The sequence below is a fragment of the Sphaeramia orbicularis genome, chromosome 19 (genome assembly GCF_902148855.1).
Source record: "Sphaeramia orbicularis chromosome 19, fSphaOr1.1, whole genome shotgun sequence".
In the NCBI taxonomy this organism is placed as follows: Eukaryota; Metazoa; Chordata; class Actinopteri; order Kurtiformes; family Apogonidae; genus Sphaeramia; species Sphaeramia orbicularis.
This window is the reverse complement of record NC_043975.1, coordinates 31,133,142-31,151,025: the sequence shown is the minus strand read 5'-3', so window position 1 is coordinate 31,151,025 and position 17,884 is coordinate 31,133,142. Positions and strand designations below refer to the sequence as shown.

Sequence of the window (17,884 nt, the reverse complement as noted above, 5' to 3'; positions counted from 1 at the left end):
TTCTAAATAAACCTGATCTGACTGCAGTAACATGTTCTTTTTTGCATATTATCTCCATGAAGTGAGTAATAACTAGTATTAGAGTACGTTAATATGTGAGAAAACATCAGATTAGCTGCATTAAAAATGTTCTTATTCCATAGTTTTCACACAGTTTATCACTTTCTGATATTGCATTTTAAATACATGGTTCTTTGCTTCAAAAAATTAAACACATGATGTCCAACTGCGTGGACATTTTTGTAACTCCATGAAAAACAGGTTCATTAAAAAATTTTTCCATCATATTGTTTTTTTTTCATGCCTAAAGAGGAATAAAAACACTCAGGAAAAAAATCTTGATTAACGTTCGCATAATTCATGCATGAAAGGGTTAATGAACATATACATGATCAGTGAATTAGATATAGGAAAATACATGATACTGAAAAAACTCAAAATAAAGTGGATAAAACCATCTACTGATCTACAATGTTTAATGACTAATGAACCACTAAACCTATTAATACACTGAAATAAGTGGTGCAAAACACAGTTTGTCATCTTTTCATGGTCATCAGACATGACCCATTTGGACGTTCAGAGGCTGCGTAGTTACTGTGGAAACAACGTCATCTTCTACAACACTGATTCACTAATAAAACCCATGGAGTTGGATCAATGACAGTGGATGGAGACACTTGGTATATGTTCAGTTAGTGATATATTTTTCTGAGAAAGTTACTTTTTCTTCTGTTTTCTCTGTTTCTCATATAATGACCTTTGAATGTACTCTGAGCTTTAATGAACATATACATGATCAGTGAATTACATACAGGAAAATACATGATACACACTGAAAAAACTCAAAATAAAGTGGATAAAACCATCTACTGAACTACAGTGTTTAATAACTAATGAACCAGTAAACCTATTAATACACTGAAATAATTGGTGCAAAACACAGTTTGTCATCTTTTCATGTTCATCAAATATGACCCATGTGGATGTTCAGAGGCTCCATAGTTACCATGGAAACACTGTCATCTTCTAAAACGTTGATTCACCAGTAAAACCCATATGGGCTTTCGTTTGGTGCCGTGACCTTTGACCTTGAGTGAACTTGAAAGGTCAAACAAATGTCAGTTAATGTCTGTAAATATACTGTTGGACTTCATGGAATTTAAAATTTATACAGTTTGGTTTAACCTTTTATATTAGCATCTAGATTACTACTGACACCTAAACTCATCAAAACTTTTCTTTCTGCATATTTTTACATCTCCATATTTAACTGCTTATAATTCCAAGACCATAAGGAACCAGCGTTCCTGCTGCACATCATCTAATTTCAGTAATCTTATATATTATTCATCAAATAACTTGTCAGTCCCTTGAAATCCAACAAGATGAAATTCATTTGGAGTACAAGCTTAAAAATGAATCCATGTTAAGCCATGGCTACCTATTTTACCAGCCTCTTCTTTGCTCTCGGATAAGGTGTGTGCATCTCATTTGCAAGTCAGATGAACGCATAAAACATTTACTTCTTAAACATGACACAGAATATTTGTGTAACTTCTAAATACATGTGAAATAATGAGAGCAGAGTGTGAAAACATGCATGTGAGTCTCATACTGTGTACTCATACTTGCCGCTATTTACACATGTTTAAGTATTTAACCTATAAAGACCCAGCACTACTTTTGATGCAATTCCCAAGTGAATTTCCTCTATATTTAATCTTTCTTAAGCGATTTATCACCATTTATTGTAATATTATCCTTATTATCTTTATTTTGACTTTTTTCAGTGTAAATCCTGTATTTTCCTGTATTTAATTCACTGATCATGTAGATGTTCATAAAAGCTCAGATTAAAGTTGAGGGTTATTATTTTCAAAAACAGAAAACTGAAGAAAAAGTGATTTTTTTCAGCAAAGATATCAATAATTGAACATATGCCAAGTGTTTCCATCCACTGTCTGTTGCTGGGTTTCCATTACAAAATGTAAATTGCGCAATAGAAAACTGGTCATGGAAACACTGAAATGCTACAAAAACTGTCAAAGATCACAAAAAAGTTTTTACGCTCTCATGAGGTGGTTTTTGAGACATTTTGATATGGAGGTATAGCGCAAAAGTGCAAAGGAAACACATTTTGCACGTTTTCACCCATCTGTGCACAGTGGATTTGCAGAACAGGTGGTTCTAGTTTGTATCAGGCAACAGCCACTCCCTTCTGTGCAGGAACTGCTTCCCGAGGGCATGACAAGTCCAGTGCCACGACAGGTTCAATAACATCACACAGTTCATTACACGTTGCTTGGGTCATTCGGAAATTCTGGATCCACAACTCGGTGGTGAATTCCTGATGTACAATTCTCTCCCATAAATCCATTCTGCGTGGCCGCTGGTGTAAATAAGGACTTTGCCTTGGGACAATTATACGCTCCCTTCTTCTTTTGTTTAAGACGGTCAGTAGCAGTAGATGAACCGACACTACAGCGGCAAGACCGTGGAGGTTTGGCATGAAACTACGAGAATTGCGACGTGTCACAAGATGGGGCTTTGCTAGAGTTACGCATCAGAAGCCAAACACTCTTCAACAGAAACACCTACAAGTAGTAATTGTACTTTGTCGAAATTGTAGAAATATTGCTTTTATTTTGCGGAAAACTGTAATGGAGACCCAGCTATTGATCAAACTCAGTGGGTTTTAGTGGTGAATCAATGTTGTAGAGCAGGGGTGTCAAACTCCAGTCCTCGAGGGCCGGTATCCTGCATGTTTTAGATATTTCCCTCTTCCATCACACCTGGTTTAATTAATGATCAGCTCATCATCAAGCTCTGCAGAAGCCTGATAATGATGTAATGGCTTCCAGGTTTGATGGAAGAGGGAAATATCTAAAACATGCAGGATACTAGCCCTCAAGGACTGGAGTTTGACACCCCTGTTGTAGAAGGTGACAGTGTTTCCACGGTAACTATGTAGCCTCTGAATGTCCAAATGGGTCATATCTGATGACCATGAAGAGATGACAAACTGCAGTTTACACCAATTACTTCCACGTGTTGATAGGATTAGTGGATCAACAGGTATTAAACCCTTTACATCAGTAGATGGTTTTGGTTGACAGTGGGTGTTTGTGTCTTTGTGGGTTAAGAGTGTGTGTGCATGACTAGTGTGTATTCATGCTTACACAGCCGTATCAATCATTTTGCATTTGTGTCGCGGGCATTTAGCTGATGCTGTTATCCAGAGACTTACAATACCACTTTGTAAATGAGACAAAGTTGCTGCAGGCAAAATCTTCAACTCTGACAAGTCAGCAGAGCATTCATCCCTCACCGCGCACATGCACACACACATGGCCGTGACGGTGACAAGTGAGCGGTGCGTTCATGCTTCCACATCCCCTCAGCCACCTGCGAACACACATAAGAATATGAAGGCGACAGTGCAATCATGCCTAACCGGACATCGTCTAGAGTTACCACTTCATCTCTCTGTTTTAAGTCCTTGTCACATCCACACTCCTAACAGACATAAAGACACACACACACACACACACACACACACTCCAGACACACTCAGGGAGCTCTTTTCCCTGCCTTTAAACCTTTCTCTCTCTCTCTTATCTAATCCTCAATCGAACGCTCTTACAGACATTTACGCACATGCTTTCCTCTCAGCTGACAGGGACGAATGAGAACAGCAAGATCACACCGACTTTACACCACCTGGTTTTTGGGTGAGAGCAACCAGGCAAGGGTGGTGTTTAGATGGGGGAGGGGGAGGGATCATGTAGGAATGAGGTCGGAAAGGGAACGACTCATCTCGGGGAAGTTGCACAGGGAAAAGATATTAGGGAGTTCAGAATTGTTATGCACACAAAGACATGAGTGAATGAATAAATAATTTCCGTTGCTTACAAATACACAACAAAGGTTATTTCTGCACATAGATTATTTCCATTCCTTGAATTATCCAGAAGATTCAAGATACCTTTTACTGTCTACACAGAGTATACACAGAGCATTCACACATTCACATCTAGTTAACCCATTGAGGCCCAGGGCTACTTTTGTGGCACTTTCCAAATTAATTGTTCTCTATATTTCACCTTTCCTAAGTGATGTATCAACATTTATTATAATATTATCCTCTGTTTTTTTGTGTTTTTTCAGTGAAAGTCAGGTATTTTCCTATATTTAACACTGATCATATAGATGTTCATAAAAGCTCAGTTTAACCTATAAAGACCCAAACAACCACTGGCGACCAAAATCATGTACCAGTATAAAATGACTCATTAATCCTATCAATACATGTCAATAATTGGTGTAAAATGCAGTTTGTCGTCTTTTCATGGTCATCAGATATGACGCATTTAGATGTTCAGAGGCTCCGTAGTTACCGTGGTAACACAGTCATCTTCTACAGCTTTGATTCACCAGTAAAACCCATGGAGTTGGATCAGTGACAGTGGATGGAGATACTGGGTTTATGTTCAGTTAATGATAAATTTTACTGAAAGAGTTACTTTTTCATCAGTTTTCTTTGTTTTTGAAACACATTCGTTTATTGTGACATCAGATACAACAGTTGTTTCTCAACCAATTAAACAAATCCTGCTGCACAGCTCTACATCACGTCTTGGTTTTAGTTTCGCGTTTATGATCTTCAATCATTACAGCAAGAAAAAACACAAAGGAACCAGGTAGATAAATTTACATACATGCTAGACTGTTAGCATGCTCATCTGTCATATCTGTGCATGTGTGAGTAAATCATTTGCTGAGATTAGAATGTAATTAGGAAAATTAACAGACCTCTTTCCTTAGCAGACATTTTGACATGTTGTTGAAGGAACGGCACAGCTATAATTAAAAGAATTAATGATGACTGGATCCTGTGTCGCTATGACAGCTCCAGGGCTCTTACAGTGTGCACGGGACACGTCAGCAGTCCAGATGATGTCAACGGGGTAGCAGTTCTGGTTTGGAGACAATCCATTCAGAACAAAAAGGATATGTTAAAAACTGGGATGTGGAATTGGAAATATATAATGTTTATTTTGGATTTCAGGTTTTGCGAGTGCATTAGTAGATTTAGTTATCTCAAGTGATTGACTAGCTTTAGTTTGATTTTTATTTGGGTTCAGGTGTTTTATATGGAAGGTACTGATTTATAGAGAGGGAAAAGGTAGGATCAACATCCAAACTGAAGCCAATGGAGACATATCATAAAGTTTTAATACAGCTGATGGCCACTGGGGTTAGCTCCAAAAAGGCCTGGCTCCCGTAGTTATAAAGATCTTTACACCCCAGGGAGTCAGTGTTTCAGAAGTCAGTATTTCATGAGGATCAGGAGTATTTTCACACCAGTTGCAAATATTTTATAGCAAAAAAAAAACCCAAAAACTAACAAACAAAACACACCACACACACACACACACACAAGGATGATTTTTCTGCACGAATACAGGTTTCAACCAATCATTTATGTGAACAAACAGGATGGACTCAGACCTGACCTTGATCGATAAAAGTATTAAGAAATGTGGATGGATGGATAGACAGATAGATAGACAGACAGACAGACATACAGATAGATAGATAGATAGATAGATAGATAGATAGATAGATAGATAGATAGATAGATAGATAGATAGATAGATGTACTGTCAATTCAGATTTTTAATCAGATTAATCACAGGGATTGCTATGGATTAATTTTGATTAATCATGATATATGTCATTCATTCAACAGACTCAAGAAAGAAGGGAATATATATGCAACATGTTTATTAAACACCTTCAATAGTATCAACAGAACAACTTGAAACAACTTAGTTTTTTTGTCCTCATATTTCCATCCAGAGGGCCAACGTGCTGTTTCATATCTTCCATCTCTATCAGCTGGTTCTGCTGTCTGTCACTACCGGATCAACTGACCATTTGTTCATGCATGACAGTAACTCTACTTGGAAAACGTGCCCAAAATGCATTGGCAGAGACATTTAGAGTCATTCTGCACTGCAGATGTGTTAATTGCATTACAGTTTTTAACCAGATTAATCATGATGATGGATTAATCTGAGTTAATGCGTTAATTTTGATAGACCTGATAGAGGATGGAGTTTTGAAAATTACAGGGATGTAAATACTTAAACATGGAAAATGCATGGTAATGGTTTTCCAACAGTCTGATGGTTAAACTGATATGATGGAACTGTCCTCTCACTGTGGAGCTCAGTTCACTGGTGTGAAGCTGCTCCGTGGGCAGTGACAGGTGTGGAGTTTAGGGGTTACCTGTCACGGGTGTCCTCACGTGACTCGTCGCCCACGAGTGTTTTGCACTTTCGTGTCGTCTTTTTGGGTTTGTAAAGTTACTCCAGGATTCATTCTCGTTTCAATAATTGCATTTGGAACCCTGAGAAAGTGATCTAGTTGTCCGTCTTTTCATTTTTTTTTTACATTATACAAGTCTGTAACATAGCTCGCTCTGTTGCTGAACTTTGAGTTTGTTTTGTTTTTTTGTTGTTTTTTTTTTTGGTAAAACACACTTTTTCCTGACAGACAGCTCTACTGTAGTTGTGTTAAAAAGTTCCACTAACAAGAATATAAACAGTGCTACACAGTGCTGGATGAAGTTTTCTGTTTTACCGGGTCAGTAAGTTAGCACAAAGCATTGTTCACCTCTGACCCCTCAGGCTCCTGTAGTTCCGCCCCTTCTTTGTCCAAATATGATCACATGTGGCTCTAAAAATGGCCAAATCGCAAAATGATTTCAACATGGCAGCTAAGAAACCAATGTGTCACAGCAAAATCACTTTATTTAATACAAAAATTGGAGGATACTGACAGTAAAGCTGATTTTAGCTGAACTTCTCTTTCATTTTTATTTGTGTTACATTGCTCATAACGTTTTGTATTTAGTTTTATGTTTATTTCAGTAATCTTTTTAATTGCTGGCTTCAGTTTTATTCTTAGTTTTCCTTTACTGTATTAACCCTGTTAACGAATGAGGAGGCTTTCATTTAAACTCTGTAATAGATCTGAAAACATTATGGAAGTGAAAGTTTACATTGATGAATTCTAGATGTAAATAATTTGTAAACCCCAGAAGAATATCCCACTATTGGGCAGAGTACATGTTAAGCAAAAAACCAAGACCTAGATCTATTTTTGAAGCACCTTCCAAATGTATTTTTCTCTGCATTTAACAACCTCAAGTGATTTATCACCATTTCTTGTTCTCTGCATTTTGCATTTTTCAGCAGAAATCTGGTATGTAGATAAGTAGATCATGTAGATATTTATAAAAGGTCAGAGTAAATACAAATGTTACCATAACAGGAAAGCAAAAGTGATTTTTTTCAGCAAAATATATAATTAACTGAACAAAAAAGAAGTGTCTCCATCCACTGCCACTTATCAAACTACATGGATTTTACTGGTGAATCAATGTTGCAGAGGATGATGGTGTTTCCATGTTCACTACGGAGCCTCTGAACTTACAAATGGTTCATATTTGATGTCAATGAAAAGTGGAGAAACTGCATTTTTTGCCAACTAGCCTTGTCATTTTATTTCGTTTACAATGAGCAAATTTTAGTTGCTGGCCAGAATTTTAAAAATCACCAAAATTGCGCAACTTTTGAAAGATAACCTAATGGAAATTGTCAAAAATAATACAAACTTTTGTCGCATCAAAGTGTGCCTAATATGCTCACCCGGATATCGGAGGGTTAAAAAACACCCACTTCAAACACCTTTAAATTAAAAAGTCAATTCTTAAACCTATGTTTTAGCAAATTTAAATAAACACATTTACCCCAATAGGATGAACTGACCCATTAGATGTGCCTCTTTAAACCCTCATCTACTGATAGCATCTGTCTCTCAGAGGCCGATTTGACTGATTAAAACAAGACCTTGAAGCCATCTAACATGGGTCCTCTGATATTTTCTGCTTCAGTGAACCCCAATACAGTGAACTTGGCTTCCATTCAGGGTTCCCATTTTCTACCCTCAAACTGTTGTTGGAGTGAAAAAAGAAGCCAAAGACAGACAGATGAACTGATGGATGGGTAGATTGATACATGGATGAGAGTTTGAAGACAGAAATTAGAGATGTGAAAAGAGAAGCGCTGATACAAAACAAGTGGAAAGGACGGCAAAGAGCTGCTGTTGCTGGGGTGTAAGAAAGACGGGGAGGTGAAGTGAGGAGAGGAATGAGTGGAGAGGAGAGTACAGTACAGGCACCATAATAGTTTGAGTCCTAATCAGACTGATAAGATATGACAACCTCAGAGCCTCAGAGCCAACACAACTATTCTCTCCCTGTGTCTTACCCCTCACACACTCACACATACAAAGATGCTGGTCATTTATACAGAGGAGTCGGCTGTCAGGCCATGTTCACACATACACTTCAAAACCAGCTCTGCCTCTGCAACTCAGAAATTTATAGCTGCGAGAGGAAAATAGAATATTGAACAGTACAGTAAACAACACTACCAAGACCTGACCGGTCATTTAATTTGTCATTTTGATGGAATTTCCATTGATTGGCAGCGTCTGCATGAAGGCTTTCCAAAGTTCCAAAGCCTCTGAAGACTGAAGCACTGTACCATGACTTTCATTTTTAAATGCTTGCAACAGTTTGCAGCACTGCGGCGCACTGCATTGTGGAAACGGCCATCTGTTATTGTGGTATGTGTTAGGGAAAGGCAGTATCTGTTGCACCACAGAGAACTTTTTTTGGTCGTGCAGTCCTGTACAGCTCAGTGGTTGACACAAAGCCTCACCTGACCATTACACACCCCCAAGGGTTTAGTTTCTCCTCTATTGATCACCTGACTCCTCTTGGGATCAGCAGCCACCTGCCTGCACAGATGCTGCTCATTTGCTCATTAGTTCTTCAGTATATACAAAAGACATTTTACCCACCACTTACCAGGTGGTCTTCATAAGTCGTTACTGTGGTTCTGTCTGTTTAGATCTGCTCCATACCTGTTGTTGATTTCTTACCTGCTGCTTCTGCTCTGTTCATTGCCTCATTCCAGTAAGATCCTTTTGACTTTACCTGTAGTGCTTTTTGTTTATACTTGTGGATTAACACTTAGCATGTGTGAGGTGAAGTGAGTTTGGTTTAAGTTACTAAACTGGTCTTACACATGGTATGGTATGGTATGCGTTTATTTGGACAGGGACAGTGCTCAACCATACATTGACCTAGACAAGAGTCAGAGGAAAGATGCTTGGTGTCAGGTTATAGCATAAGTGCTAATTACCGCCACCGAGGAGGTTATGTTTTTGCCGGTGTTGGTTTGTCTGTCTGTTTGTCTGTCTCTCTGTGTGCAAGATAACTCAAAAAGTTATGGACGGATTTGGATGAAAATTTCAGGAAATGTTGATACTGGCACAAGGAACAAATGATGAAATTTTGGGGGTGGGGGGTAGGGGGCCACTGATCTGCCTTGGTGGAGATCTGCGCTCTTAGTGCTTTTCTAGTTTACACCTGTAGTTGCTGGACAGGTTGATGGTTATAAATAAATAAATAAATAATGACAGTTTGGTGTATGTAAATTACTAGACCATTTATTAAGTTACCACAGAAACAAGGTTACATATGTGTCACATCAAACAGTTACTTGAAAATCGTTCACATCCTACCTAATGTTGTCCATGTACCCCCCCCACACACACACACACACACACACACACACACACACTCACGCACACGCATGCACATACATCTGGTTTACTTCCTTTTGAAACACAATTTTACCAATCTGGCTATGAAAATACCAAGCTAAATGAGGTTAAATTAAAAACAATGAGCTGAACACCATTAAAACTAACACAATGTAAAGCTTTACTGAGCCCCAACAGTGAAGCCATTTAGATGTTTCCATAAATGTATTTTAATGGAAGTTTGCAAGGCAATGGCAAAATTTGGCAAAAAAAAAAAAAACATACTGAATTTGGCACAAAATGTACAGTGCTGTACAAAAAAAAAAATCCCATGTGGGGTCACCTGAAATATCTAGTAATTGATAAAAATTATTAATAAAATATATAATTAATATATATAATATATTTATACATGTATGACATGACAAGCTGAAGCACTGTGGTACTGTTTATCTTTCAAATGTTCATTGTTGTCGGTTTCAGATGCTGCAGCTCTTTCATAATTCATAGTTTGAGTTATTGTTTGTTCAATATTAATTGTCAGCCTTGTAAATCCAAGTTGGACTGACTGTACATATCCTGATCAAGGAAAATCTAATTCTCACTTTGTGCAGTAATCTACCTGGCTTTTCTGCCTCCATCCATAATAATTTACATTATATAGACTAAATGTCCTCTAAAATTTACGTTTATTTGCAACATAGTATAGCGAACTATTACATGATCAAAAACAAATTAATTTTAACAAAAAAATATCTCTGTTTTGAATGTTTGGGGTCGCTAGAAATTTGTGCTGTTAAAATGGGGTCATGAGCCTAAAAAGGTTGAGAACCACTGGACTGTAGTGAACATTATTCATGCATTTCTCAGTCTCTCTAACAAGATACAACTGAGATATAGAACCTGGCTGAATTATCCAGGATTTAATTTGACCTTTTCTACTTCACATATCTTGAACTCCTCTGTGCAGATAATATGAAATGTACTCCACTAATCCTCTAGTGTTTTACACTAGATTTTATTCAACACACGTCCAATGTTTCTTATTTACTTTTTGTCATGGGAACCGAGATCACTCTACAATATTGTTTCCTGTAGAAGTCATGCAGTTTATATTTATGTAAAATTTTAATGCTGTGCATAGTGTTTTCTTCTACTCTGTTGTATTTTAATAAAGAGACTGAGAAATGGATATTATATTCATTACATCAGTGTAAAAACAACATCACTAAGGGTGACCTATGACTTCTCCACAGTGCTATATTTGTTTGCTTGAGGTCTCGTTTTGTTTTTGTTTTTTTGGGAGGGGGGTAATTTTCATTTAAAGGTAAATCCATACGTTTTCCTTCATTCATTCATTAATTAACAAAAAATAAAAAATAAATTAACAAAAACCACTTAATCCTTTCTCCCAGCAACCATCGGGTGAAGGCAGAGAACACCTTAGATCCATTGCTAGTTCATTTCAGGGCTGACATTTCCAACCATTCACTTTCACATAATACGAACATATCATTTAATGTAACTTGTGATTGATCAGTTGTTTGCTGTGCCTTCATAGATATTCTGATAAAGTATGAAAACATGTCTGGAAATGCAGTGGGAGAACAAATTATTATTCTATCAATGTGGTATTTTTTTTTAACCAATTTTCGATGGAAAACAAAATACTACTCAGCCTCTTGCAGTCTTTATTAGAGCTATATACATTGTAGATGACAGCGCCACCTGGAGGTTTCAAACATCTATACTTAGCGCCATTAAAAACGCACGGGTCAGAATAATAAGTATATTTGGAGGTATAAAATACAGATGAATTACATCACGTGTTTGGACCGTGCGTTTTAATGGTACTAAGTATATATATTTAGTTTTTTGTTTGTTTGTTTGTTGTTTTTTTTCAAAATTGTGCTTCATATTTTCTTGTCCTTTAATGGAAACACAGCTACTATGCAGAATACCAGGGGCCTTTATCCTGAAGAGCAGCTGAGGGTTTTTGGGGATCTCAAAGGTGCTTTACTTGACTTTTTTATGTGGGTAAATCTCCATGATTACATAACCTTGTTTGGAGCAGGGCATGTTTGAGATGTAGGATTATAATGTCTGGAAGCTTACTGACCACCGCTGACCAATCAATTCTCTTACAAGACTCCACTTACCTTCGTTTGTGGATTTAAAAATAAAAAATAAAAATTCAGCGTGCTACCACAGGGATAGTGAAGGGAGGTCTGTGCCGGAAGAAGAAAACCATTACAGACCATCCTTGTGATAAAGCCTTATATTAGGGTCCGATCCAGCGGTAACACTTGGACGCATTTGGTGTTCATCTGTCTCTGTCATGTAAGCAGAGTAACTTATATGCATGTATTATATATATTTGAGTAGTATTTATAAGCACTTTAACATTTGTTACGCTCGGTCTAGGGGTTGCCGAGACGCAACATGACATGAGACTCCCCTCCCTCCATGTCCCTTAACAAAAGGAGCAAATTAACAAAACGACTAGCAACTGCGGAACTGCGGTATGAGATATTTATTTACAAAAAAAGAAAAATTAAATCAGGTACGGGAATCATAATGTTCTACAAAAACAAACGAAGGAAACCAAAATACATCCATCTTACCAAACAAAACTTAAAGAAAAAGATTCCCTCCTTGTATCACTGGTTTTTACAAAGTTCTAACAAAAAAAATTACAAAAGGCTGGTCTGCACAGAGGGGGAGATGAAATGAGAGGAGTCTCTGGAGGAATGAAGATCTGTCCTTTAAATTTCCCGGCTCATCTCCTGAAGCACCAATCAGCTGCAGCCAGCAGAGCAACAGCACACCTGCAGCTCATCCTCCTTTAACTACTATCTGTTGGAGGGAAAACAGAAACAGAACACACCCACATAGGGAAGAGAACAGAAAAACTACAAAAGTACAACAGAACAAATGACACAGCCCATTACAGAATAAAAAAAAAATACTAACCCTTAACACATTATGTATTACAAAATTTGGGGAGATAAAATTTTTAGGTGATAAATGTCAAATTACTGCTCGGTAACACATGGACTTGAAACGGACATCAATGTTTTAAGCTTTATGCAGACATTCAAAACATGCGGTTCTTGACAGAAATTGATATAGAGTAGGACAAAATTTCTTAGATATTATGTTCAACTATGCTGAAAAGAAATTTTGGAGTAAAATATTGAAAAGTCTGTTTTATTGATATGAGAATGTGGACGACTCTTTACCATCGTTTGCATCACCTAAAGTGTTGACTTATTTTTTAAAACAAGTCAGATATAATCACAATGTTTTATTTAATGTATTTAATACCAACACAGTGTTATTTATAACTTGTGCTGGTCCATACTGATTTGGTAAATTACAAATACAGTAATTTCTCTGTAACAGTTCACAGATAGTGTTTTTAAATGTGACCAGTATATGAATTCACAAACTTCATCATTCAGAATTTCAATTTCGCATAGTAATAGACAGTCTTTTCATGTCTTTTTGTTAATTTATGCAGCCTAGCAGAAGGTTCGGAACTTCTCCTGTCCTTGTAAGTGGTATTTTAAAAAGGATAACGGTTCCATAAAATAGAGATCTTGAGCTGAAAAATGAGCCCACTTGATAAATGATGTGTGCGAATTTACTTTTTCATGTTGATGTTCACTTTCGCTTGATCGGACCCATAACCTCAATAATCAAAAACGTTTGACTTCAGTGTATGAAACTGACCCTGCTTTACACATTTAATTCCATTTTTATATTACTTTCAAACTGATTAATAGCACCAGGGGTTGCACTGATAAATAACACCATGAGAACGTGTTAATTTAACCTAAATAAACAATTGCGTTACAATCTGATGCAGTTGCGCCTCGGTGATGTGTTATTGATCTGAATATTAACTTCCACATTCACCCAGTGGACGGGGGGGGGGGGGGGGGGGGGTGTTGTTTCTTTCCTTCCTGGCTTTGGCTGCAGCAGCACTTTGTTGCTTTTAACCTGCAGTGCAATTATTGTCGGAGTATACTGCTGATCTCCAACGTATTTATGATCAAACCACCTGACACAAACTCAGTGTTTATGTGAACATGCTCTGTGGGTTGACAGAGTGAGTGGACAGTAAAACACCACTCTGTGAGAGAGCTGAATGTTACTGACGGCTGGTGATGTTCACTGTGTAAAAGGAAAAAAAAACAAAAACAAAAACAAACTGTGGCTGTAAAATATCTCAATTAGTAATCATAGCCACCTCTAATTAGCCTCCATCAGCCCACCTAGTGCTTTTCTGTGATGTAGTTTTTTTTTCTTTTTCCATAAAATCCATTTTGGTGGCGTTATGTTTTATAGTGGGCTGTGTTGTGTTAAATTCTATAGACCCCAAAGACTAACAGGTTTTGTAAGGCACGCTCCTGTGTCTGTTTTATGTTTAATCAAACTGCAAATTAAACCTGATATGAATAGACGATTAATTAAAAGAAAAAAAGTGAATTATTACAAATTAAGTAAAATTATAGTCAATTAGAAAAAAGTAGCATAAAAATGTCAAATAAAGCCTATTGTTGTGAATGTGAGTGGACAGGGAGAACAAAGACCACGCTGTAACAGGATAACGCCTTCGACATTAAGAGACGCTCATAAATCATCGCCCTCTGTTTTCATTCCTGTTCATTAGAGGCGCTATTTTAGCCGAGATATCTGTATGTTTTTCTACTAGATGAAGTTCAAGGCTAGTAGATAATGCAAAAATATAAGGAAGCTAATATTATGATAAGCACATGCTCATGTGTGAAACAAATGTGTTTTATTTTACACAGTGTGACCTTGTGAAAGATGCTTTTAAGACTGTCATTCTAACAATGTCTTCATGTTTTCTTTGCAATAACAGTGTCAGGTAATGTCTTTTTTGTCAATTCCTTTTGCACCTTTGTTTTCAGGAAGAACTTTGTTTTCTTTTTTTTAACTGCCACCACCCCTCCTCTTCTGAGGACAACTTTATCTTTAATTACCTCTGCCAAGGAGGTTATGTTTTTGTCGGCGTTGGTTTGTCTGTTTGTGTGCAAGATAGTTCAAAAAGTTATGGACGGATTTGGATGAAAATTTCAGTAAATGTTGATACTGGCACAAGGAACAAATGATTACATTTTGGTGGTGATTGGGGGTGGTGGGAGGGTGGGTGGGGGGGCACGGGGCCCCACTGATCTGCTTTGGCAGAGGTCTGCGCTGTCTTTTCTAGAAAAGCACTCAGAGAGCGCAGTATCAACATTTCCTGAAATTTTCATCCAAATCCGGGGCACTGATCTGCCTTGGCGGAGGTCTGTGCTCTCCAAGTGCTTCTAGTTACAACTTGTGTTTAGAAGAACTTAACTTTCAATATCTGGCCATTGATTACCATTATTATAAATTATAAATGCTGAAAACGGTGTGTTTTAGTAAAAAGGAAAAAAAACAGACTAAGTTTTTAGCATATTTATTATCAGAAACAACTGTAAATGTCCATAAAAAACTTTTTCGAGATTGCAAAAATAAACTTTCAACTATTTGACATCTGCTCAAACATACTTTTGGTCTTGAACATTCAGTATCCATATTATGGCTTCATATTTTTTGTTTTTTCCAGGCATTTTTTAGCCTGTGTGGAAGTTTCTACTTGTAATCGAGTCCTGCGTTGCTGACATAAAGTGTTATATAGTGTTGGAAAGCTCAAGATCTCAGCTTTCTGATGCCGTTTGAATTTTGTGGATAGCGCAAACCCTTCAGGAATTACAATCATTTGAATCCTGCAAAGTTCTAAATGCAGCACCAGAGAGATTGCCGTCGTTAAAGGGTTAAACGTATATTACATCTTTAGCGCTCTGAAGTGGCAGCATTAAGATTCACATTCTTTATAGGGCAGATGATCAAGGTATCAAGGATCAAATTAGCTCTTGTGTTTACCTCAAAGGAAAATGACTGAAGATAAGATAAGTGCAGTTTTGATGATATAATTTAGTCCTTGATGTGAGATGTGTGAAGTTCTTAGCGGTGAAAACACTAGTATTTGTCTTGTTCTTCTTCATCTGGCTGCTTTTCTCTGCCACTCCCTTTTCTTTCTGAGCTGCATTTACATCTTTCTCTATTCCCTGTTTACCCACAACTCCTGGCAGATTCATCTCTCTTCCATATATTTACACCCTCTTTTACTCCACTTCATTACTCGCCATAACTTGCTCTCTGCCTTCGCCTGCCCTCCTCCCCTGCTCTGTGGCGGGGAGATATAGCTCTACGATGGCTAGTAGATTTTAAGTGCTGGATGACAGGTGCAGTGGTAAAGTGTTGTATCATAGCATGTGTGTGAGTGCATTGTGTTCAGCATATATGCTTGTGCACTGATCCATTCATTCACGTTTGGGAATAAGGGTTGCCTTGTTTGTGTGCTTGGCCGGATGTTTTACAGGTTTAGTGATTGTAGATTTTATCGCATAGACATGTTATGTTTATCCCGTTGGGGTCTGTGTAATACCCAGACCTCAGCATATTGAACTATTATAAGTCAACATTATGGCTCAGGCGTTTTACTACACACACACACACACACACACACACACACACACACACACACACACACACACACACACACACACACACACACACACACAATCAAACTGTTTTTATAAAGTAGATATGTGGCAAACAGACTATAAAAACAACCAAAATGTTACTGTTTACCATGATTGTGTATTTATATAGAGTATTTTATTGAATCTACATTTACTAGTTTTCAGTGATTTTTGCATTTTAAACATATTCAGGTTTGTGTATCCTACATGATGGTTGTACACCTTTACCTGCAATCAATTTCCTATTTTCTGCATCTGTTTTTCATAGTTACTTCAAATATGAATGAAGAAATACATGAATGTATGAGCAGTTTGCTTTTTAATCTCTTGTTTGTTTGCACTCAAGTAGAAACAACACAATTATCCCAGACTTCTCGTCTTATGTCCAGATATGATCCTCTGTTTTGCTTCACCTGTCGTAGTACGGTATGCATGACGCTTAATATTCTGCATGTTTTCTCTCTTTGTAGAATAAAGTGAATCCCCTGAATGTGACTCCACCCATACAAGCCGTCGACCAAGACCGAAACATTCAGCCTCCCTCTGATAGGCCAGGGATTCTATACTCCATCCTCATTGGTGAGTTGATGTTTGTCTGAATTTAACAGCTGATCACACACACTACCCTGTTGTTTTGTTGTATATTTCATATATTTTAGAATGATTAAGTAACGTGTATATTAAATAAATCCAAACATTTTAATATATTGATCAAAGTCCATAAAGTATATAACATACAAGAACGATCCCAAATGCTGTGGTCTTTATTTAAAGCTTCATTAGCCAATATTTACACAGATCAGCCATAATAGGACCACTGACAGGCAAAGTGATATTAATAATAATATTGATTATCTAATTCCAGTGGGTAGGATGTATTAGACAGCAAGTGAACATTTAACCCTCAATGTTAATGTGTTGGAAGCCTCAATGATGCTCAGATCCCTACTCTTGCCCATTTTGCTGAGAGAGAAAATATGATGGTCAGAGCATCTTCAGGTCCTTTTGTTTATTCCCAGTGTAAAAGGGTTTGTACCTACCAAAGTATCTAAAGAGCAATCGGATCTCGACTAAGCAGAACATTATTACCATCTAATATTGTGGATCAAACAACCCTCCCCCTAAGGCTGTGCAATTAATCGAAATTCAATTACGATTTCGATTATTACACTCAACGATTACAAAAATTATGTAATCGAGAAAAAACGATTATTAATTTTGAGTTTTAATTCATGCGCACGCAAGCTACCATGAGCTGCTCCGCCCCGCCCCCCTCTAAGCTACAGCTAACAGCTAGCCGGCATGTCCACCCCACAAGGACAGTTGTACCTAGCGGTCTTGAAAAATGGCAGGAGACTCACAGCAGAAGTGCTTGGTAAACAAAAAAGGCAAGTCAAATTCAATTGTATGGAATCACTTTGGGTTTGATGAAGAAGACGGAGAGCAAAAACATCACATGCAAAAATGTTTCGTAGTTGTGTCCGCACCGACTGGTAACACAACAAACCTTTGTAACCATCTAAAGTTTAACCACCGCCACCTTTATGATAATCTGATGAAAAACCGAAACACAAAAAAACAACTCCGTCTACAAC

The 17,884-nt window shown here is 37.4% G+C and overlaps 1 protein-coding gene across 1 annotated transcript in view; it reads left to right on the top strand.

Moving 5' to 3' along the window:
* The window catches only part of LOC115410209 (protocadherin-15-like), a 409,909-nt gene that overhangs the window by 137,683 nt on the left and 254,342 nt on the right, over window positions 1-17,884 (top strand). Inside the window, exon 10 of the mRNA XM_030121717.1 lies at window positions 16,760-16,868. Coding sequence (XP_029977577.1) covers window positions 16,760-16,868 — 109 coding nt within the window. The remainder of the gene's footprint in view (window positions 1-16,759; window positions 16,869-17,884) is intronic.